Source organism: Martes martes (assembly GCF_963455335.1).
Source record: "Martes martes genome assembly, chromosome: 1".
Taxonomy (NCBI): Eukaryota; Metazoa; Chordata; class Mammalia; order Carnivora; family Mustelidae; genus Martes; species Martes martes.
In genome coordinates, this window is record NC_137888.1 from 158,953,662 (window position 1) to 158,977,977 (window position 24,316).

The window sequence follows — 24,316 nt, forward strand, 5'->3', positions numbered from 1 at the left end:
CAAAATTGGGCTCTACAAAGTGTTCTATGACTTTAAACATCAAGAGGATATCCCATACACCCTTCATGTCAGTAGTATGTTTTACCTCATTCTTTCTTAATGGCTCCATCATATTTCATAGAAAGCATACACCATCATTTTTTATCCAGTTTCTTATTGTTGCATATTTATGTTTTTTCCTTTTTTTTTTTTTTTTTTTTGTTTTCTATTCCATTTCTGCTGTGTTCATGTGGGAGCACTTTTCTCGGCTGGGTACCTGAAAGTGGAGTTGCTGATCATGGCTTTTGTCTGAAAGTCATTTTTAACGTTTTCCCCTCAGCTGTGCTTTATGATGCCTTACACATATTAGGTACTTAATAAATATTTACTGAAGTGAACTCTTAAGGGTTTTTACTCTGGATTTATCCCTAGCTTGCTATTTCATTTCGGTAAACTGTTTTATGACACCCTCATGACTATTTCACTTCCTCTGAAATGAATGAAAGTGTTGGTTATCCAGTCTTCATTAGGGGGAACTGTGGTGGAATGAGTCAGGCAGTGTTGTCATGTCTACTCTGTGGGTGGTGCTGGGGATATACGGAGAGGAGTGGGAGGTCATCCCAGCTTTTGAGGTGTTCCCAGGTAGGACGGATGGTTCTTCCCTAAGAGCACACATGTGTTATGATGGGAGTGAAAAGGAAGGGGAGGATTGATGCTTACTTTGAGTGCTGTCAGGGAAGGGCCCATGGAGGAGGGACACTGAGATGCCCTAAAAGGAAGTAGAAGCCTTGGACAGGTGGAGATGTCCTGGGACTGGACGGCTGCTGCTGGTTCTCCGCCAAGGAGCAACGTAATGGGTGCAGAGGAGGTGAAGAAAGTTATTCCACGGAGTGCGGGGTAGGTGCGGGGAGTAGTAGGAAACTGCTGGAAAGCCAGCGGGGGCCATGCTGTGGTCAGCCTGGAAGCCCCACAGGGCTTTGGCTCTAATCTTCTAGGACTGGGCTACCTTGAGAGGTTTTTGAGTAGAATTGTATCACTGAAGTTGGTCTGGAGGAAGTAGTATGCTCCGTCAAGTGGGGACATGGATAAAGGGCATCTTCATTTGTAGAGTTTTCTGTGATACAACTTTTTCCTTGTCCCTCTCTTCCTGTCCCTCAATTCTTCCCTTAGCTGTCTGAAAATGTCGTTAACCGCATGAAGGATTCCAGCCAGTCTTGCCAAGCGGGGCAGCCTGCTTCCCCTCCTGCCCCTCCGCCTTCCACGTTTGGCACCTGCAAAGGCCCGGAGAAAGGTATGGTGGCTTGCAGGGATTCTCTGGAGGGCGGGAGTGGGGTGTGAAAGAAATGACAAACAGCCTTCCTGTCAGAACAGATTTGACAGCTAATGTGGCTCCTGTTTGTTTCTGGGTGATGTGAGCAACTCCTTTCTGATAACTGCCTTTTAGGAGAGTGTGGCTTTCGTACGTGACAGACACTGTCTGCTCTGATGAAAGCAGCACATTTAGTCAGAGTGCCTGTGACTGGGGCCAGACTGGCTTCCTCACTGTTTCGTTTCTACATATGTAACAAATGGGGCGAAAGGGCTTGGTAACTCAGGCAAGAAGTTGCTGTTAAGGATCCCTAAGAGACGCACTGTCATTACTGTTTGGTATGGTTCAAAGAGTGATAGGGGCTTATGTGAACTGGGCCAGCTCAAGGGAATCGAGTGATTTGAGCGTTGACCTCAGCACCTCGAACCGAGCGCTCACGTCAAGTGGTCCTGACCTGGCTCCTGGGACGGTTCACTCCGGGCTTCTAGCAAGGCCTGCCACCCCATACCTTTCAGGGGCTCCTCTTTCTGTGCCCACACTGGGCTCAGAGCTCATTTGTTTCCTCCTCTGTGGGGTCCTTGACAAATTGAGGAATTTGTGCTTTTCTCCAAACAATGACTTTCAGCAAACACAAAGGAATGAAACAATTTAAAAAGGGATATAAGGTACAGAAATATTAAGATATTACAAATAAATTTGGACAGTCTTTGGGGCAGCTGCTATTCTCTTCAGTAAATACCTCTTTATGAGAATCTGGGTCTTATCTATCACCTGCAACTTGTCTTTTCTGCCAGTTTTCCTTATTAGATTGTAAGACTGTAGAAGATACCCTGTCCACTCAGCATTTATTGACTGCTGGCCAGGGATCAGGACAAGTGCCTCGTGCTTGTGCACGGCGTTGTGTAGACAGGGCTGCCCCCTTTATGGCACACACGGCTCTAGTTAAGGAGCCAAATGCATCACCCTTTAGGTTACATGTATCGTGATGAGGCAACACTAGAAGCATACCCGTGGCCAAGGTAGCACAGAGGAGTGACTCATTGTTTTAGCGAGGGGCTTCAAGGGGAGATGATGTTTAAGTGGATTTTGAAAGATAGAGCAATGGTAGATAGGCAGTTCAGGCATGGTGAACAACGTAAGTATAGGCCCAGAGGAGTGGCACAGCCTGGCCTCTGTGGGGCCCTGGAAGTGATTTGCTATCTCTGGAGTACGGCGTACAAGGAAAGGGGAGCTCTTGGAACTGTCCTTAGGGGCCAGGTCACAGACCTCTGCACAGAGGCCAGAGAGCTCTGCCTGCACCCTTAATGGCCAGGGGCTCTAAGCAGGCCTGCTGCCAGCTTGCCTCTGTATTGTCTGCCTCAGGTCTTCCCGAGCATTAGAGCAAACTGGTACCTGGGTTTGGACCCACCCTGAGAGCTCTTTGACTATCTACTGGTGAGGGGGCATATGAAGTTCTTGAAGATGCTCTTGTCCTTTAAATAAAGGGCTGGCTCCCCATGATACCTCTAGCAACTGACAGGAGGGGTGGGGTTGAAGAGGGCTCTAACTTAACCCAGTTCACTTGAAAAAACTGGATTAACTCTGGTGAGAGGGGAAAAGTGATAAAGTAAGCAAAGAAGGCCAGAATCTAACACGCACATGCCAGTTTCAGCTTCAGAAAATGAAAGATTCATTGGTCTCAGTTTTGGTAAGTTTCAGCAGTTTAAGGAGCAAGAATGGTGGTTCATTTGTCATTTGGTTTTAGTTATAACAAAGTATTTTGCTGTTTAAATGATTGTGAGTTTGAGTTTCTGAATACTGAAGAACAGTCAGCATAAATGGGCTGTCTTGAAGTTGACTGATTTTAAGATATTTTTACTTTTAAAATCAGTGTTTGCTTTCATTTCAGTGATGGAACAAGATTAGAAAAAGAAGTTAAAATTAAATCCTTATGTCACACCATACCTCAAAATAAATGTCAGAGGAAATAAAAGATTTAAATGTATGAATTGAAGCCATAAGAGTACAATAGTAGTACATATAAATACAGTAAGTAGACTTTCTAAGCACTCCATCAACTCCATCAAGAAACCCTAAATTAAGAGAAGTGGGAAATGTAACTCTAAGGAATTAGACAATTTAGAAAAAAAAATGAAGAATGAATGATAAACTAGGGAGATCTAACATGACAGATTATTAATAGTCCTAATACAGAGAGTTCTTAGAGATCTTTGACAACTCAATAGAAAATGTGTATGAATGCTTGTAAACGTGATGAGGTTCTCCACGTTGCTAATAGTGAAAGACGTACATAATGAGTGCTCCTGAGGGTCAGGGAAGTGGGCAGGCTCCTAAGTGCAAGGTGGGAGCGTGGATTAGTGCCACATTCTCTGCCACAGGTAGATACATTGTGTTTGTAGTTACAAAAAAAGAAAGTTGTATGAAAAGCAGAAGTAGTTGTGATAAATTATATCTCAATAAAGTTGTTGTAAGTAAACAAGAACAGGGGCATTATGTCAAAGTTAGAACTGGGCAGTGGTTTACTATTTTTTTTTTTAAAGGTTTTATTTGTTTATTTGTCAGAGAGAAGAAGAGCGAGCACAAGCAGGGGGAGCAGTAGGCAGGGCAGGCAGAGGGAGAAGCAGGCTTCCCACTGAGCAAGGAGCCTGATTCGGGACTCGATCCGAGGGCCCTGGGATCATGACCTGAGCTGAAGGCAGCCGCTCAACTGACTGAGCCACCCAGGCGTTCCTGATTTACTGTTTTTTTATTCCCAGTTGAGAACCTGGCATGCTACCGAGGAGCACTTACATGTGCCCTCCTTTCTGGGTGCAGCACCACTGTGCCCATCCTCCTGTGAGAGGTGGCCTGAACTCATGAAACATAAGATGATTACTTTCGGAAGTGCCTCCCTGAAGTGTTGAGTGCTGGAGCCTCTGTGTTCAACACACTTGAAAAGGTCTTGGCAGTGGAGTAGCAAATCCCCGCATGTTCTCTCACAAAGTCTGGTTCTACTGCAGTATTTTTATGGAGTCCTAGGTGCTGCTGCTTTAGAAACTTGAGAAGGACCAGGGGTGAGGGGGAGACATTTGGCCAAGGCCACAGAAAGTGTTGAGCTTTGGCTGAAATATGGTTTAGGAAGGGCAAAGGTTGTGAGGAGAGGGGAGTAGCAAAAACTTCAGTGTCTCCAAGTGGTGGAGAAACGAGTAGACTGGGTTTGCTTAGAAATTGCCAAGTTGGGGTGCCTGGGTGGCTCAGTGGGTTAAAGCCTCTGCTTTTGGCTCAGGTCATGATCCCAGGGTCCTGGGATCGAGCCCTGCATCAGGTTCTCTGCTCAGCAGGGAGCCTGCTGCCCTCTCTCTCTCTGCCTGCCTCTCTGCCTACTTGTGATCTCTGTCAAATAAATATATAAAATCTTAAAAAAAAAAAAAAGAAATTGCCAAGTTCATGGCCATTGAAAGGTAGCCCCTACAACAACTTAAGAGTCCAGTAATATTAGAGGTGATGCAAGTCAAGTGATGGATAAAGTGTCATTAATATGAGGCGTTTGCTGCATTCATGGTTAAAAATCTGTAGAATGGGCTCCTAAGGGAAAGATTTAAGGAGCCCTCTTACCCCCCACTCCCACTGCCAAAATGAGACCTTGGAGGCTGTCCTTAGAGCATGAAGCAGAGCAGTGGGTTCCCTCAGCCCTCCCAGGCCTGTGTTAGGGAGATGACCTAGATTCTAAGTCATCGTGAAGTGAGGAGTGGTGGATTGGGAACACCACACTCAAGTGGCCGTGCCTGCTGCCTGCCCCATGCAGTGAGCAGTCCCGGTGCAGAAGGAGGTAGCAGACGGGCCTTCGGGCTGTGCTCCTTTAGACTGGCTGGGTCAACGGTGTGTTCTGTGTCTGTCTGTGGGGCACATGCATCCAGGGGGCTGCACTCCTGAGCCCTTTCCCGGATGACCACCATCCTTCGTGGACCTTAGGGTGCTGCTAACTGTCCTTTGCTTCTCGTCTCTTTGCAGACTCCAAACTGCCCAGGTCTGAGTCTGGTGGTGGCCGGCAGTCCTCTGGGGTGGAGGAGGATTTCCTCAAGAGGTAAGCCCAAGTGTCCGCTTAGCCCTGGCCCTTGCTCTGACTGAGTACTCTTTCCTCCCCAGATACCCTTCCTTGCCTGAAGGCCCAAGGGTTTGTCTCACATATTTTGTCTTATTGAGATTGCATAAGAATGCTTTAGTCCGGGTGGCACTGGTCCTAGTTTAAACATGAAGAAACACCGAAAGTGGCCTGGAAGGGTTGACTGCTGGTGTTCTTAAAAACTCATTTTATTTTAAATTATTTTTTACTTTAAAAAAATTTTATTTTCTTTAAATTCAATTAATTAATAAGTAGTATATTATTAGTTTCAGAGGTAGAGTTTAGTGATTTCATCAGTTGCATAGAACACCCAGTGCTCATTACAGCACATGCCCTCTTTAATGCCTATCACCCAGTTACCCCATCCCCCCAAAAATTCACTTTAAAAAGCTAGACTAAGTAGCTGAGTGGCTGGACCTTCTGTGTCTATGTATGCATGCTGGCATGTTTTTAGAGATAAGAAAAAGAGCCCTCACAATTCTAACTAGTTGCCCAGATGGACTGGCTCCAGAGTGTTGGTGACTTCCCATTGGCATAGGCCACACCCACAGAGAGCTGGCGACACCTCTGAACAGGGACCTGTGTCCCACTCCCTGAGGCACAGAGGTCCTCAGAATGCAGTGTGCACCCTGATTGTGCCCCGCACTAGTTCTGTGACTCTGGAAAGCCACTGCATTTCTCTAGGCCTCTGAGAGGGCATAGCTGGAGTATACTTCCTTGATGGGGGTATTGTCCTGATTAAATATGTTAATGCATAGAAAGCACTTAAGCCTAGCACCTGGGAGAGTTCCCAGTGAATGTTAACTGTAGTTGTCATTGACAGACTTCCTCTCTACCCTTTAGGACACTGGCAGCTTAGGGGGCCCAGTGTCAGCCACAGTTGGGTGGCTCCCTCAATTAGGTCAGCCGAGTTGGGTGTGTTCCATAGTCATGGACTGAAGCCCACATTCTAAGAATTTCCCCTCTCTGATCCTAGGGGGCCTCTCCAAGAATAACTAACCTCAATCTTTTTTTTTTTTTTTTAAATCTAAATATTTAAAAAATGTTCAACTAACACATGCTAATGAAAGACTTGGGAAATGTATAAAATAAAAACATCAACCATAGATTCTGAATAACCCCTGTTAATATTTTGGAGTTTTTTTTCCCAATGTCTTCTTCCCCCTAGTTCAGGATTATTTTTTCAAAGTTACATATAATTTTATATCTTGTTATTTTCACATAGTTTTACAATTTTCCATTTGTTACACCTGCTTTATAAACATTTTTATTTCTAAAAGTGTTATTTATTGGTCCTCAATTTTTAGATTCAGGCTATTGACAAATCTAAGAATATATTGGTCTAATGTTGACATAATATACCATTGCACTTTTGTACCATATGTTCTTTAACTTGACCTTGATGGTGGACATTTAAGTTGTTTGTGTTCTTCTACACTATAATAAATAGCTCTTCTAAGAGCATCTTGGTACTAATAACCTTTTTCTGTCTTTAGGATTATTTTACTAGGCAGAATGCCCAGAAATAGGTCAGAGGGTAGGAATACATTTAGGATGAAGAGTTAAATGTTCCAAACAAAAGACTGCTGTCATCTAAACTGTTGAAGCTTTCAAGGGGAGGCAGAAGAATGTAGGGCTTCCCACCTCGCCTGCCCACTATATAGGAGTGGTTAGCCCAGGATCGAACCTGTGCCCTGAGAATCTCTCATTTGGCATGTGGCTGTCTGATTCCTCATCTGATGGTCAGGTTTCCTTCTTTTCCTAATCTGTATTGTCCTTGCTGAGAGCGAGTCACTGTATCCCCTTGCCTTGGGGACTATCGCTGATGCCTGAGCCTCTCCCACTGGCCTCAGAGCTCCCCTGGCCCACAGATCCCATCCCCTGCCAGCTGAAGTAAGTATGCAGACCTTTTCTTGGTTACCTTCTGCCAGTCAGGCCATCTGCATCTGCTTTCCTCCATCTCTCTTCTGGCACAGGTATAAACAGGAGCAGGCCAAGGTCCAGGACGAGCTATTCCAGGTGGTAACGAGGGAAAGAGAGGCAGCCACAAAGCACAGGAGTGTATCCCTGAAGCGGGGGGAGGGCAGCGTTGACCAGGAGAAGCAGAAGTCAACCCAGCTGGTGAGTACAGATCTTCCTGAGCTGGCCTTTTGTGCTCCAGTGGCTCTGGGGGGCAGAGGTTTGGCTCTGAAGCCTGATCTCTCTGAAGTTCTGGGGCCTAGCTCCACCTTTGTGGAAAGGGTGTCTTTCCGGGAGGGAGGGGTCAAGGGCTTGAGTTCTTATAGCCCTGACTGCCACTGACTTGACTTGGTTTGCTACCTCTGGCCTGTATTTTCAGTCTCTGGAACACTAGGTTATATAGTGAGGGCTGGATCATTGAGCAGTCTGGTCCCGCTCTCTGAAAATTCACAATTGTAAGTGGTATATGTGCCAGGATGGTGTGAAGGGAGAGTACTAGGGGCTTGAGGGTGTGCAATAATGAGATGGAGAACACAATCTTTCAAAGGTAGGCAGCCTGGGTATGAATCCTAGCTCCCTGCTTGCTAGCTCGGCCCCATCCTTCAGTGTCTGTGAGCCTCGGTTGAGGATCATGATGTTTGCACATAGGATTGCCCCAGGGGTAAGGCGAGATAGTAACTGTCCTGGGCTTAGCATGGACCTGGCAGATTATAAAAACTCACTGTTATCGCTGTTATTGTTATTAATGCATTGAATTGATAGGAGACTATTAGGATTCTTTCTGCTGTGAATGAAAGCTTTATGTCATACTCCCAGGAGTCTAGAAATGCCCCAGGCTTGACTAATTTAGCAGCTCACTGGCATCATCATGGACCCCTGTTCTCCTTCTGCTCTGCCATCTTCAGTGTGCCAGGGTGTACTCCGGCTAGACATTCCCACAGGTCAACGACAGCTGCCCCCACACCCTGCCAGGTCTTATGTAGACAGGGACACATGCAGCAGAAGAGAGAACTTTCCCAGAAGCCCTCAGCTGAAGGCCTCTTACATGGCCGTGGTCTGAACTGCACCAGGGGCGCATGGCTCAGCCAGTCCTCCACAGAGGGGACAGGGAGGGCTCTACTGACTGGAGCTGGGGCTCTTTTCTAGTCCGACTGGGGAGGGGGTGGGCGTCTAGATAGAAGTAGGGCTGATAGTAATAATTCTCCCCATTCCATTTCCATGTGGGAAAACCCCCACACATTCAAGAAATTCTCTGACACCAGCTGGGTGTCCTCCAATTCAATTCCGTCCTGAGACTCCATAGGGTAAGGGCTTAGGGCACAAGACTTCCCTCTCCCCACACTTCAGAATCCATTCAAGGCCATGTTGTCACCTGTGCTTCTGCCTGACTGGCTGTGAATCAGAGGTTCCCATGATCCCCTCGTTTGACTGATTTGCTAGAGTGACTCACAGAACTCAGAAACCTTTAACTTTCTAAAAGGATTATGAAAGGATTTAACTCAGGAACAGACAGATGGGAGAGAGCCACAGGGCACTATGTGGGGAAAGGGTGCAGAGCTCCCATGTCCTGGGCCAGCGCACCACTCCCCCAGAACCTCTATGTGCTTGCCTACCTGGAAGCTCTTCAAATCCAGTTGTTGTGGGGTGAAACTGGGGTGAGGCTTAATTACCTAGCCATGACTGATTCAGTCACTGGCACTAGTGATTGAACTCAACCTTCAGCCCCTCTCCGTTCCCTGGAGCTCAGGGGTAAGACTGAAGGTTCCAACTCTCTAATCATGTGGTTGGCTCCATTGGTAACTGGTCCTCCTCCTTCCCTATCGTCCAAAAGTCATCTCATTACCATAAAAAAGGATATCTTTATCTCTCTCATCACTTAGGAAATCCCAAGGGTTTTAGGAGCTCTGTGCCAGTAACAGTAAAGACTAAATATTTAGTTCTTATTATAAATCATGATATCACAGCAAGGAATGGGGGTGGGCAGGATAGGGGGTAAGAAGAATGGCTGTAGCAGCATCTAATGTCATCTGTTTCGGAGGTCATGGGCTGGGAGACGAGAAGCAGTCTTGACCTGCCTTAGGTGGGTGGTCTGGTATAATCCGTGCTTCACAGAAGGAAGTTGCAGACCACGTGAGGTTACTGGACTGTGCCCTGGGTGGTGGCTGGGAGGAAGGCCTCTGCACAGAGGTTGAAAGCTTCGGCGGGTATACAACACATGTTGGTTGAGCTAGGCCCTCTGGGGAGTACGAGCAATACAGGAGCCTCACCCTTGGGAAATTGACACTCCAGTGGGGAAGACAGACTTAAACCAAAAACTTAGAAAAAGGCCACATCAGTTTCAGTAGGCATGAAGCCAAGGTAAACACGATGTGCTTAGGAATGCAAAGGCGGTGATGTCAACTGCTGGAGGAAGACATACCTTTGACCTCAGCCTTGAGCAATATGGCTGGGGCCCCTCCCGCTGAGGGAGCAGTTGGGAAGAGATGGGTGGGTAGGAGGAGGTGACCTGACATAGTGAGACAGGTGACTGAGGCGTGAAGCCACCTTGTAGAAGACCTTGGACACCTTGTAGACTTGACCCACAAGATAGCCTGCTGTGACTGTGAAACCTTGGAAGAGTCCCATATGAATGGAGATGATGTGATCTGACTGGTGTTTCTAGAACTCTGTGGCATCCTGGTGAAGAGTCAGTTGGTGCAGAGAGAAACTGGGGTGAGGATGTGGTTTTAGGGGTGCTGGCGGTTAGTCTCTGCAGGGCAGGTGGTTGTCACCCCTCTGCAGGGAGCCTGACAACCAAGTGGAAAGGACCCTGGTTCTGGAGGTGAAGGGTTAAGCAATACGGCATGAGCAAACCAAGCTGGCCTCCTGGGGCAGTCACCTAGCATGGAAAATTGCAGCCTACAGGTGTGGTGTTTCTTCCTTCTCACCTGGAACGTGTTAATTACAATGAAAGGGAATTCACAGCTTCCTCTCTTCCACCTGTGAAGGAGAAGGTTGGATCCTGCCTCCTCAAGACTGTCCTTGGAGGAGAACCTTTGGAGTCAGAAGGGGACTTAAATGACCTCACTACAGCTGTGTGGGTTTTCTATTTTAATAAAGGGTAACTTTAGAATACAGAAAATCCATCTTTATTTGATTCCCCCCTCCCCAAATTTCTGGATGGATAGTGTTCTTCAGAACCTGAGTTTTTAGGGAATAGTGAAGCAAGTGACTTCCTTCATTTTGGAAGTGTTTATTAACTACTTTTCTGGGTGTTCCCATTTTTGACTGTTCAGCATTCATCTCTCCTTGCGGTCGGTGTCCTGTTTCCTTTTGGGAATTTTCCTGTCTCTTCTTGTGCATTGTCTTGGTGGGATTGCAATCCCAGTGCCAGGGCCCGAGGGCAGCTAGTCAAATCCTCTCTCTGGGGACTTTCGTTCTGAGTGAGTGAAGAGGCGGGGGTAAGACTGTGCACTGCAGCTGTGGCCTCCTGGTCAGGATCTTCATGCAGTGAGGCCGTCTTCCACACCTTCACCGTACCCATCCGTTTCAAGTCTGGTCCTCTGCCTTCTTGAGGACTGAAGCATCTGCTAGTGATCAGATGTCAACTTTCCTTTGCCTGCGTTAGCTGGAGTTGGTTTCTGTTACTTGGTGCTGCAGCAGATGCAAAGAGATACGTGAGCCTGGTTTTGAAGACTTCAGCTGTCAGTGCGGACAGAGGAGAAGGGAAGCCAAGTTCCAGGGCCTCTCTGTAGGTCAGTAGGGGCTTGAAGCACTCACCTCGATGCTGAGCCATACTGTAGCCACCCTTTCCCCTTTGGTTGCTGTGGCTGGCAGGGCCTTTTAGTGGAGATAATGTCAAAACTGTACGTGTGCTTTGCAGGATTTAAATAAAAGGAAAAAGATGGAGAAAGAACCTGAACAGAAGCATAGGGAATTTTCTTTCCTCATCCAAGCCTCCCATATGCGCAGATTGAAGGAGCCCTAGTGTTTGGATTGCAGCACATTCTCCTGGCCTTGGGGCCAGGCTGGTTCCCGGGACGGACATGGCTTGGTCTCTGGCTCTATGAGCCAGCTGCCTGCTTCTCCTTGGCGCCGCCTCTGTCTGGCCGGTGTCCTCAAGCCCTGCACCCTCACACCTGTAGCCTTGTCTGAAGAACTTTTCCCCGAGTGCGCTGGGTGCAGTTTGACATTTAATGTGCTCTTCTGCCCTCTCTTTGACAATATTGATTTTCTAGTCCTCTCCTGCATGAGGGAATGATTCAGCTCATTATTGGGAAATGTTAATAAAGCTAATGACAAGGAAAGGTAATAATTTTTATAACCTACTTCTGATGACAAAAGTGTCTCTGTTTCCTATCTAGTGCAGTGGTGGGCTGTTTTTTGAGTATGTCACTTGCAGACTGGTAGAACCCCAGATATAATTGGGGTGAAGGCCCTTTGTTTCAGTGGAGCCTGTGTTAGTAACAGATGCTTTCCTCTGAGTTGGGGGAGGAAGTTTGGAGTCCCAGATGTTCTAGAGAGAAATAAGAACAGAGTGGTTTCTGGGGCTGGGTCTTCTGATGGGCAGAGCTTTACTTTAGGGGAGAATGAGATTTATAACCTTGCCTGTTGGGATTCCTGACACATTAGAAATGAGATTGAAGTACACCTGATGGAAAGCAAAAACTTTGATTTTATTTCTTTTTTGGTGAGCAGTTCTTTATTATTTTCTTTCTATATTCTCTGAATGCCTATTATGTTAGGCACTGGGTTCATTTCTTGGTAGATGGAAACAAATGAGAAACAGCTTCTGTTCTTGAGAAGCTCTGTTCATTGGGGGAGGTAAGTATTCTCAGAAGCGACTGGACAGTGTCACGGTCTCAGACCAAAGGGATAGGAAGATACTAGAGGAAGAAGGAGACCGTGATAACAGCCTCTTCCTGGCAGAAAATCTTCTGAGGGGAGGTGACCCATGGGCTGGATCTTGAAGACTGAGGAGATGCCCACCAGGTGGAGAAGGCTGAGAAAGTGTCTTTCTTTCTTTCTCTCTCTCTCTCTCTCTCTTTTTTTTTTTTTTTAGAAAGGGTGTTTCTGATGAAGGATGCAGCCCAAGCTGAGGCTGAGGGCAGGTTTGGACAAGCCATTTGGCTATGGTCTAGGGGTGTGTAGTGTGGCAGGCAGGTGTGGGCCTGGGATGAAATTCTGTAGGTCTGATGGTGATCTTTGGGGGAGGGTTTTCTAATGCCTCAAAAGTGATGCACAAGAAGAGAGAGCTTTTCTTCTACTGGACCGTGACCACGGGGAAGGTCTGAAATGGCAGATGAAGAATTGGGGACCAAATCCTGCCACTGGCCTGATGCCATAAGTGCTTGTCCACCTGGGTGTGCCTGCCTGATCTAAGGACTTGCACAAGAAGAGTGTTGCACTACTGGGTATTTACCCCCAAAATACAGATGTAGTAAAAGAAAAGGGCCATATACACCCCAATGTTCATAGAAGCAATGTCCACGATAGCCAAACAGTGGAAAGAATTGAGATGTCCTTCAAGAGATGAATGGGTAAAGAAGATGTGGTTCATATATACAACGGAGTATCACTCAGCCATCAGAAAGGATAAGTATCCAACACTGGAGAAGATTATGTTAAATGAAGTAAGTCAAGCAGAGAAAGACAATCATCATGTGGTTTCACTTATTTGTGGAACATAAGGAATAGGATGGAGGACATTAGGAGAAGAGAAAAATGACAGGGGAGAAATCAGGGGTGGGGGAGACGAACCATGAGAGACTATGGACTCTGGGAAGTAATCTGTGGGTTTTAGAGGGGGAGGGAGTGGGTGTATGGATGAGCCTGGTGATGGGTATTAGGAAGAGCACATATTGCATGGAGCACTGGGTGTTATACACAAACAGTGAATCATGGAACACTACATCAAAAACTAATGATGTGCTGTAGGGTGACTAACAAAATAAAATAAAATAGATAGATAGATAGATAGATAGATAGGAAAAGTGGCTGTCCTGCTCCCCTCGCCAGTCTGCAGGGGAGGTTTGATCTCCCACGCTCTCTTCTCATTGTTCCGGTGCTCCAAGCAGCTGCCACCTTAGCTCTATGGAGTCTGCAGTCAGGATTTAAGGAAAATGATGGATTCGGAAGGTTTTGAGTTGTAATTTTCTGAAATCCTGAGTGAGATGGGTTACAGCTATAGCCTTTCTTCCTAGTTCTCCCCTCTTACATCTTCGTGAGTCTCATTCCTCAGATTATAAGCTCCTCAAGGAGAGGAACTGGGATCTTCTCAGTAGTGCTCAGTCAATTATAGATGTGTGTGGATGGTTAGGGAATCATGGCTAGCTAGAGCTCCAGTGGCTGAAGGGCATGGACAGGGCCTCCTGCTTCGGAGTCTGTTGTTTTTTGTTTTTTTTTTTAAACATTTTATTTATTTATCTGAGGAGATATGTAGGGGGGGAGAGAGAGAGAGAGAGAGAGAGTGAGCAGGAGCAGGGGGAGAGGCAGAGGGAGAGTAGACTCCCTGCTGAGCACAGAGCCCAACTCAGCTTGATTCAAAGACCCTGCGATCACAACCTGAGCCAAAGTCAGACGCTTAACAGACTGAGCAACCTAGGCGCCCCTGGAGACTTCTATACAGCGTCCTTGTCTGGCTCCTGGAGGCCTCCTCGCTGTGCCCCATTGTGAGTAGGTGGAAGCATGTACCCATGTCAGCCTTCTCTGCATAGCAGTTCACAGGTCTGACCTTTTCAAATAATAAATCAAAACAAAACAGCCTTTCACTCTGATGACATCTTGGAGTCAACTAGTTTACATGACTCCTAGTCAGAGACTTCCACACTTGGGGTTTAACTTGCATTGAAGAAGGCAGAGGGTGGGCCTGGTGCCTCAGGCAGGGTGGTCAGGAAGTTCTCTACTTGACCTGCAGCTGAGGAGACCTGACACCTGGGGGCAGCTGTCTGGCATGGCTGTTGTAGAGCATTAGTGGCCTGGGACTCTCGTGGCCTTGTCCTTATGCCTCCTCCCATTTGAGCTACAGACAGAGATCTTGAATTCCTTTGGAGGTGGATTTGTTAGCCTAGATGGCTGGTAAGATCCATAATCTGAAAAAAAACAAAACAAAATAAAACGAAAGAGTCTGCCATCCATAGCCCCTTTCCTTGCTTTCCTAAATCTTGCTGGGTTTTTTTTTCCCCCTAGATTAGATCAGGGGTTGACAAACTTGCTCTGTAAAGAGCCACATAGTAAATATTTTAGACTTTGCAGGGCCACATATGGTCTCTGTCACACATTCTTTCCTGTTGTTGTTTTTGCAGCTCTAAAAAATGTAAAAACACATTCTTCCTCAGAGGTCATACCAAAAGCAACTGTAGGTTGGATTTGGCGGGTGAGCTGTAGGTTGCTGACCTCTGGACTAGAGAGATTGTAATTGTTTGAGTCTCTCTGAGACACCACATGCCTCAGGCAGCTGGTGGGGGGGGCAGTGGTGCTGACGGGAAGATCCTGGCTCCTCAGGGGTTTTGATTACAGTGAGAAGTTTCATGGCGCAGCAGTCCCTAATTGCCTCAGTCTTCTGATGGGTAAAATGAGGACTTTTCTGGAATCAGCATGGTGGGCAGGTTGGGAAGAGTCATGAACATCCACTTGAACTCCTGATTTTTTTTTTTTACATTTGGCATTTTTTAGAGTTTCCATTTCTCTGCTGAAATTCCCCAACATTTACACATGCTGTCCACCTTTTCCTGTGGATCCTCTAAACCTATTACAATTATCTAAAGTCTCTAATAATTCTGACATCTGGGTCATCTCTGAGTTTGGCTCAGTTTATTATTTCCTCTTTCCATATTGGGTCCCATTTTCGTACAGCTTCATGTGCCTTGTAATTTTTTATTGATACTGGACGTCATGTATAGAAGAAAAGTTGAGGCTGAGGAAAATAGTGCTTATGCCCAGAACCAGCCATCTTCTTCTTTTGACAGGCCATGAGTGTGGGAGGCTGGGCACATCTAAGTTTGTACTTTAACAGGGTGGGGGCTCTGTTGGTGCATTGGATTCAGACTCTGTGAGCGTTGGACCCAAACCTTCTGTTCAGCAGGACTTGTGATCTGAGCTCTGCAGGGTTTGTCTGGGCTGTCCTGCTTTCCCATCAGGCTTGTGGGAGGCCCCGCTTATCTTGTTCTGGGGGTGCTTCTTTGCACCTTCTCCAGCTGCAGGCAGCTCCCAGTGCTGCTCCGTGTCAGGCCTGGAGTACCACAGGCTTCTCTCCATCTTCTGCTTGGCTTTCACATGTCTACTGGCCCCGTGCACCTGTGCCTCAGGAGTCCATGAAAGGTGTGTCAGTCACTTCTCCTGCCCTGTGCCCAGGACTTTCTTTTTTTCTTCTCTTTCTTTCTCTTATCAAACTGGGGAACTTTTAATGTTTTTTTTTTAATTTTTTAAATTATGTTCAGTACTTTCAAACAGTATAGGTCAGGAAGAAGATGCCTAACCGATGCCACATTATTTCATGTGTCCACTGGCCCCATGCAACTGTGCCTCAAAGGCCCATGGAGGGTATCTCAGTCACTTCTCCTGCCCTGTCCCCAGGACTTTCAAGCAATGTAGGTCAGGAGGAAGAGGATCCCAACTGATGCCTCATTTATTTCATGCTTCCCTTTGGTCATCATCATTTTATAGCACACTTCACACCCCAGGGAAAATGAGAAGGGCAAAGTCAAATAACTAATTTTCCTCCCTCTCTGAATGCCCAGGCCCATATGACTATTGTTGTAGGGGGTCAGTCCTTCCACAGGGTGGGCAGGCTCTCCACAAGGTACAGAGGACATTCCACACAGCTGACTGCCACCATGCCCCATTTGCAGCCACATTTACTCAAAAAGCAAGGGTGGAAGCGTTCAGTTTCTTAGAGAATCAGAGTAATTGTTTGGAAGCGGTAGTGAGGCTACCTGGATTCCTACTTTCCTTATTAAGGTCAAAGTAAAAACTACCTGGCCTTGTGGCCATAGTTGGATAGTTTTTAGAGATAGGAAAACTACAGATAGGTTTGTATGAAAACGGTTCAGCCATATTTTTAGCCAATTACACACCAAGAAAGGAACCTTGGCTGTATTTCTCATATATTTTGTACAAAGTCGGGGTGGGGGAGGGCATAAAAACCAGTCAGAGACTAAGAACCTGGCACCCAAGTCCAGGAATGGCCCTTAGTGCACCAGCACTGGATCATGATGCTTGTGAGTGGTTGTGAGGATTGACCCATGGAGCCATTGGCGTGAAATGCCTGGTACCCAGGAGCTCCAGGAATTGGGCACGTTGTTCTGGCTAGTGAAACTGACAGAACTGTACCCATATGAGCCCGTCTCTGGAGTTCCTTCACTATTTTGTGCTGGTTCCTTCCTGGGGTAGAAATGGGGGTAGAGAGGGTTGTGCGTTGTTGGGCAAGTTATACCTCATCCATGGACTCTTGACAAGGGGTTGATGTGAACTGATTCCTGGAACAAATCAGTCCTGGAGAGACAGACCGCAGTACTCTGGAGGCAGTGGGGATGGGAGGGTGTTAAAGAAACATCTCGTTTGTGGGCAATGCCTTGGGGTTTTCCACCTGAGTGGTATGGGTATCAAGGGCCCTCTCTTTCAGCCTCATCCCGGCAGCCGTTTACCTGCAGCACTTTGCTCTTGGTCCATCTCCCTGCCTGACTTCCCCACCTGCTGTGTGTTAGGATCACCTAACTTGGAACTTGGCAGAGAGAGACATAATTGGATCTTAGGCCAGAAACAACTGGACTAGACTCTTTGTCGCTGTGACCCTGGAATCTGTGTTTTGAACAGTCCCTCCCCCCCGCTCCCCCACCCCCCGCCCATGCAGGCTCAAAGCAGGCTCCTGGACTGATGTAGGTGGCCAGGGACCCCACAGTGTTCTGCCCCTTTTGCTGTGGGGGCCCTTGAGGGAGGTGTTGTATTCCCACTGGTGATGTGGCTCCCCGCAGTGCTCGAGGGCAGAGACCGTGCTATTTGAAACGCACACCAGGCCCCCATCCCTGATGCAGCTCACTGCCCACATGGGTGCCTTTGTCAGACCTCTTGGCCTCAAAAGAAAGCAGAACCTCTTTGCTGAGGATAGCTAGTAAAGCGCTCTGTCCTGGTACCATGCCCTAGGAAGGGTCAGGCAAGCTGGGTTTGGCGTTGTGGGGGATAGGTGGTAAGAAACTATTGCCAGAGCGGGCAGTGCCAGCTTCCGGACATGAGTGACGTCAGGTGGCACCCGGCAGACTGCCAGCAGTAACGTGTACTGTGTGAGAGAGCTACTTCCTGTGGCAGCAGCCCGTGTGATATTTGAGGCATGTGGCAGGAGCAGAAAGAAACCTTCTCCAGACATTTAGACTCCCTCGCCAGCCTGTGCTATGATGGTCTAGTTGCTTCTCAGGTCCGTGGGACATGCGCCCTGAGTGAGCCCAATAGGCCTGAGGGTTGAAGTCTAGGCACTGCCCCTGGATGAATTGTGATGGCGTCCTTCGGCTGGAAAAGCCCTGTTTTTCCCTTAGCAGTGTGACACATTTTGAACGACCAGGAAGATGGCGGTTACCCCGGCAGTGAGGAGTTGGAGGACTAGGGTGAGAGCACGTGTGGTGAGGTGGGATTGAGAGGAGCCAAAGGGACCGGGGTGGTAGGGGGGCTTGTCCGGACAAGGTCACCACGGTGGTACCAGCGGAGCAAAGAGATGGTGGGTCTTAGTAGAAGGCGGAAGACATGTGGACTCCTTCTCTTTAAAGAAAGCTATTGCTCTGTGGACTTCTCAGGTGAATGCAGGGATTTCAGAATCTGATTCAGAATGGCCCTCCTGTGGGAAGGGAGATCCCGACACTTGAGATGGTGAAAGATGTGCATTTAGCCCTCTTATTTAAGAAGTTGGAATTCCAAGTGGGTTTCACAGCCTGGGTTGATTAGGATTTTGTGCAGCTTCCTCCCCTTCACCGCCTCACGGATCTGCAGATGCCTTTAGTTTTCCCTTCCTGGCTCTGGTGTGTAGCTCAGGTGACCTCTGCTGTGTGCTGACAGAAGCTGGAAATCCTCATTAGCTGCTAACTTTGTTAGGCAAATGGCTGATTGCGGTTCCATTCCTGGTGTCATTGCTTCTAATTAGCAGATCGCATGTCTACGAAAATGTCTCTTAGCACCAGGGATGAGCTAAAGAGGCTGACAGCTGAGGCTGGGATCTGGAGAGAATTGTGAAAGAAGCTTTTTCTCTTAAGCCTCTTGAGGACTCTGCTGACGACCTTAGCCAGGCTCCTTGGCCTCTGTGTGCCTGAAGGGTCCCAAGGGGCCTGAGCCGCAGACTTCCTTGGAAAAATCCAGCAGCAGGGTGGGGAGGTGGTGGTGACCTGAGCCATCTGACAGGCATCACAGCAGCAGGTGGCATCTTACTGACCTACTGCTTTGTGTCTTGTGAGAAGCCCAGGCCTGGCTGAGAGTTTAGGGCTTTTTCTATTTTGAGCAGGTCTTGTGCACCGTGAGTTAGCCTAAAATTATAGGGAAACCTGACTTGAGTACTGGGGCTGGAGCCGGATAGTGTGCCCTGCCTCTGAGAGGACGCAGGCCATCAGGGACAGTGGTGCTCAGCAGCGGCACCTGCTGTCTGTGTCTGCTCTGTACGCATCCCAGTCCTCTTCTAGAAGCAGTGCCCGCCACCCTCGCCACTCGCTTTGTGCCTGTGGATTGAGTGGAACTGGCCCTACAGCCCTAATTGATCTTGGCAGCAGCATGTTTTCTTTTTCTGTCCTGCTTGAGTGAAATTGGGCTGGTGCCCACCCATTTCCATGCATGCGTCTAGGATGCCAGCAGGGCTGTGGAGAGGGGAGGGTCATGGTTTATTTTAAGTCAATTTATGTGGTTTATTCACATAGTCTTTGGGGGAGCTACCATTCTGCCTTTTCCTTTTTCTGAAAAAAATGTTTTAGATTTGTCAATTAAGCAGATTGTGTTTGCCCCCTTGGATAGAGACCACTGCTGGCTACTGGCAAGGTAAAAAGTGGAAAAGGGATTATTTGGCTGACAAACGTCAACAAGTGGGATGGGAGAAAAGTCTCAGACATTTTCCCCTTACCTCTGTGTCCACTTAGTGGCTGAGTGAGGTCCCTATCTCATGTGTCTGGGCTATAAGATGAGGGCTCTTAGATAGAGCAGCATGTGCACCAATCAGGAGCAGCTTGGGCTGTAACAGAAGCCCAGGTGGCAGTGGCTTAAACAGTGAGGGGTGTGTTTATTTCATGAATAAGAAGTCTGGGAGCAGACAGGTCAGGTGGGTCCAGTAGCTCAGTGCCTCAGGAGAAATGCAATCACCTCCTTTCCTTTTGAATCACCATTCTCAATGCAGCTCTCCTCTTGGCCTCAGAATGGCTACTTTGTCTCCAGACCTCTCATTTGTTTTCCACCCAGGAAGAGGGAAGGCCCCAAAGCCTTTTCTGAGTCAAGTTTTGCTTTCTGTAAGAGGGACACTCTCTCCAGGGACTCTTAAAAACACAACGGTGTCACAGGGCTACCTCTGGCTAAAAGGGAAGCTGAGATAGTGAGTGATTTTAACCAGGGATCTGACCACTCCCCAAGATCAGGTTTGTTTCAGGGGGTGAATGCCAGTCAGGTGGCAAGTGGCATCTTCTCTAGCATGGTAATGTAGAAGCCCTGCTTCTGGACTTGTGAGACCCGGACACAGATTCACCAAGTACTCCCACTGTGATCTTGGACGCCTTCTGTAACCTCCACATGCCTGTTTCCTTGCGTGTCAACAGGCAAGCATCTAGAGTTGTAAGGATGCTTTAGTGACATGGTGGAAGCCAAGCACCCAGCCTCCTTGCTGGAAGGTGGAAGGCAGTCCCTACATTCTTGTCTTTGCATCATGCCGAGTTCGCCCCAATGCAGGAGAAGAGAAGTTCAGCAGGTGATGAATCTGAGGGTAGAAGCGGGGTCTGACCCCACCGTGGCGGAGACGGGTTGCTGCAGAGAGCAGGTTTGATGGCGGTCTCCGGGTGCTGCCTTTCCTCCCAACCTGGACTCCCTCATTCTAAAACAGACCTTCCCGATCCCACTGGGCATTGTCTCCAGCCTCCCAAGGTTCGTCTGAGTTTCCCTGCCTGTCCTCTCCTGGTGGGTGTTCTCACCGATGCCCAGACTGGAGTGTTTCCATGCGCCCTGGGCGCTTGTGAGGGTGAGGGGAGGGGCCCACTTGCAGGCATTCTGAGTGGAGCCAGCGCACCCACACTCTTGGTGGCACTCCCTCCTGCCTTGCTGAGTTCCTGCAGGCTTTCTCCAGAGGCTTCTGGAACTGTTTCTCTGCCAGGACTGGGGTTGTTGGGAAGGGCAGCTACAGGGGAAGCCAAGCAGAGCAGCTGTATGTGCGAGGCCTTTGTACCATGTGTGCCCTGCCACGCAGCTTTGGTGCCACTGGGCTGACCGCACTAGGAAGGCCTCTTGGAGGAGGGGTCTGCCCCTGCTCTTTACTCCCCGGCCCCCTAGTAGGCTCGCACAGTGCAGGCACCCCTTCCCCTGTGACTCCTCCTGACTCTGCCCACTTCCGTGCCCTTCCCAACACATAGGACCCTCTGGGGATCCAGCTCTTCATGTGTGGTTTTCAGCGCTCCCCGCCACCCTGGCGCCTTTCCCGCCTCGACGGTTCCCTCCTGCCTCCGCACCTGCACACACATTCCCCCACCCCGCCGTGGGCCGCAGCAGGAAGTGTGTGAGAGCACATAGGGCAGGATCAGCTCAAGAGCCTCTGTTCTTGGGGCTCCCGAGTGTCAGACAATGTTGAACATGGGGCCCATTCTCTAGTTGACTGCTCGGACACGATGTCGGCACCTTATCTTCACGCTGACACACACTGGACATTAATAGAAATACATCGCCACGGCACATGTGTGGAATTTCAAGCAGCCGCCCGGGCTGGCGCCTTCGATAGCCTATTGTGTGCTTAACCTCTTCAGAAGAGGTTTTTGATGAGAAATGAGTAAGACTGTTAACTCTCGGCAGTGGGGTATGTGGCAGGTTTTCTTTCTTCTTCTTCTTCTTCCTTTTTTTTTTTTTTTTTTTTTTTTTTTTTTTTTTTTTTTTGCTTTTCCCCTTCTTGATTTTCTGCAGTGCTTCCTTAATCTTTGCTCTAGAGGAGTGGGCTTTGCCGCCTCAGGATTTTGTATTTAATCCACTGCTGCTTGAGCTGGGCTCTGCTGGCACTGATGCGAGCAGCCTTGGAGGTGGTGTAGGGGGGCATAAGGTGGGACCGCAGAGTTTTCCCTGCACCCTGGGTTGTTTGGCTCAATTTTCTCCCTCTGGCCCTAGTCCTTGGAGAAGCTCCTTTATGGCTGCATGGGACCACTGGGACAACTGGCTTCTTTTCTGAGATGCTCTTAGCTTTTAGAGTCATTTTCCCCCCTTTATCTCATCTCCTTATTTTTCCTCAAGAGCTGCTAGTGATGCCCCAGTTTTCCTGATTGGCATCTAAAATCCTGGAGAAGAATGACTCACTCAGAAGCCCTGGGTCTTGGTGTGGCCAGCGTGGTCATTCGGGGCTGGCACGTCATCGCGGTGGTCTGGAGGTGTTACAAGAGAGACTCTTTTTTTTTTTTTAAAGATTTTATTTATTTATTTGATAGACAGAGATTACAAGTAGGCAGAGAGGCAGGCAGAGAGAGAGGGGGAAGCAGGTTCCCTGCCAAGCAGAGAGCCCGACATGGGGCTCGATCTCAGGACCCCGAGACCACGACCTGAGCTGAAGGCAGAGGCTTCAACCTACTGAGCCACCCAGGCACCCCACAAGAGAGACTCTTGACTGCTTACCATGTGGGATAGCTTTGTACACCCTCAGTTTCCCCAGCTATAAAGTGGAGGCTCTCACAGGCTTCGTGTGGGGTTGAGATGAGGTAATGTTTTAGTGTCTAGGAAAGTGTCTGCGCTGTAGTAGGTCCACAACAAAACTCACACCTCAACATTTCCTTGTGGCCTAAGGCTAAAGAGCATTCCTTGCCAGCAGTTTCCAGATCATGGGTCTCTATCTTCTTTCTACTATGGCTGTTGTTCTCTTGGCATGACCCACATCAGACACTTGCTTCTTAACTCTCCCCTCTCTCTTTGCCCCGGAACCCGTTCTTGGCTTTCCCTGATCCTTGTCTTCACCCCCATGTCCTGGCCCCAGATGTCTCCCTGCCCTGCAGGGTTGGTACTGACACTGCTCACAGCCAGCACCTCCTTCTCTTGGTCCTTGTGTCCTTCCTCCATGCCCTCTTTGCCAGACTCAACCATGGGCACCCTCCACATGCTTCTCCGAGCCTGGGCCTGGGCTCCTGAGGGCCACCCCTGGAAGTCCCATACCAGGCAACACTCGTTGAACTGCTGTTGGCTCATCCCCCTTTCACCCTTTCTGGGTGGCTGCTGTGGTGTTCTGCACTGCACCCGTCCCAGACCGTGTCTACACTCACTTGTTTGGAACAGCTTGGCTTTCTCTGTCCCTGCCTTCTCACCCTCTCTTCCCCATCCTCGTGCAAGGGGCCTTACCTGCTGTGACCTGGGTCTTGCCCTCCTGTCCCCGAGGAGCTTGCTCTGGTTCCTTCCCGTTCCGGCTCCCCACGCTCAGCTTCTCCCTGTTTGACACCAGCACTCCTCCCGAGCAGCCCCTCTGGGGGCAGCCTTGCTCTCCCTTTCCTTTGTCATCGTCTTTTGAAATCAGCAATAAAATCGTATTCTCGCTTCCTCAACTCTTTACAATTTGGTCTTCACTTTCCTTAATAGGTTGTTCTCAGAAACTAGTCTTTTTCCCAAGAAATCAGATGACGTTCTCCACGTTTGCTCCGTGGGGTATTGGATGCTAAAGAGCCCCCCCTGCCTTTGAACTTTCACTTCAGTGAACCTCTGTGCCCCCCTTTCTGCCTGTACAACACATGTTTACCAAAGGGTGCTTTTGCCGGTACTGGGTTAGGTGTGACGTGACACGGTCAAGGGCCTGCTGGAGACTGCAGTCCGGTTGGAGAGAAAGACATTCAACGAGGAAACACTCATTGAACTACAAACATAGAGAAGTGATGTTGCTAAAAAAAACAAGGTATTTAGAGAGAGAGAAATAGTAGGGACCTAATTTACGTGGAAGTCTGCAAAGGTTTCTCTGAGGAGCAGAGTTTTGAGCCAAGACCTAGAGGAACGATGGGAATTAAAAAAAGAGGAGGGAGGAGGACACCATGGTCAGGGGGAGGCACATGGTCAGGGGTCTGGGGTGGGAGGGAGCTCAGTGGGGCAGAGGAGCTGGAGGTGGGGAGGGGTGGGGATGGTGAAGGGTCTTGTAGGCACCGTGGGAAGTTTGGATCAGAGGCAGGAGGGAGCCTGTGGCAGGTTCTCACGAACATTCTGTGTGGAGTGGCTTAGCACAGGTGAAAACAGGCAGGAGTCCTGAGAGGTCATAGTGACCCAGACAAAGGACAGCGACTGCAAGCAGGTGGGGAGAATTGCACAGAGAAAGAATCGGCAGTTGAGATATGTGGGTGAAGAAAAAGGAAGTGTCAGGCATGATTTCTCAGACTTCTGGTTTGAGGTGCCCTTTGCTGACAGGGGGATGCCTAGGGGAATGCGTCTTCTCTGGCCTCCCTGCCTCTACCCATTCCCAGATGGATATGTGGTCTGCAGATGGTCCTAATGTCAGGGCAGAGGCTGAGCTGCTGTAACAAAGAAGCCCGCTGGTACGTGTATTCCTCTTTCCTGTAACAGTCCAGAGGTGCGGGGGTAGTCCATGGCTCCTGGGGGCTCAGCCAGCCTCAGCATCTGAGGGTTCCAGGTGCTTGCTCCAGTTCTTGTGCTTCCCAGCCAATGGGAAAGGGAAGGGGCCAAGGGGGCACACGCCTGATCAGTCATTTAAGAGCAAGACCTGGGTGCTGTTTCTGGACATATCTTATTGCCAGAAAACAGTCACATGGCTGCACCTCACTCCTGGTTGCCTAGGAAATGTAGTCTAGCTGGGACCCCACTGAAACGCT

General features: G+C 48.6%; 1 protein-coding gene across 1 annotated transcript in view; it reads left to right on the forward strand.

Annotated features, from left to right (window-relative positions):
* Positions 1 to 24,316, forward strand: part of CHCHD6 (coiled-coil-helix-coiled-coil-helix domain containing 6) — a 241,708-nt gene that overhangs the window by 18,706 nt on the left and 198,686 nt on the right. Inside the window, exons 2-4 of the mRNA XM_080800304.1 lie at positions 1,150 to 1,270; positions 5,279 to 5,351; positions 7,367 to 7,511. Coding sequence (XP_080656430.1) covers positions 1,150 to 1,270; positions 5,279 to 5,351; positions 7,367 to 7,511 — 339 coding nt within the window. The remainder of the gene's footprint in view (positions 1 to 1,149; positions 1,271 to 5,278; positions 5,352 to 7,366; positions 7,512 to 24,316) is intronic.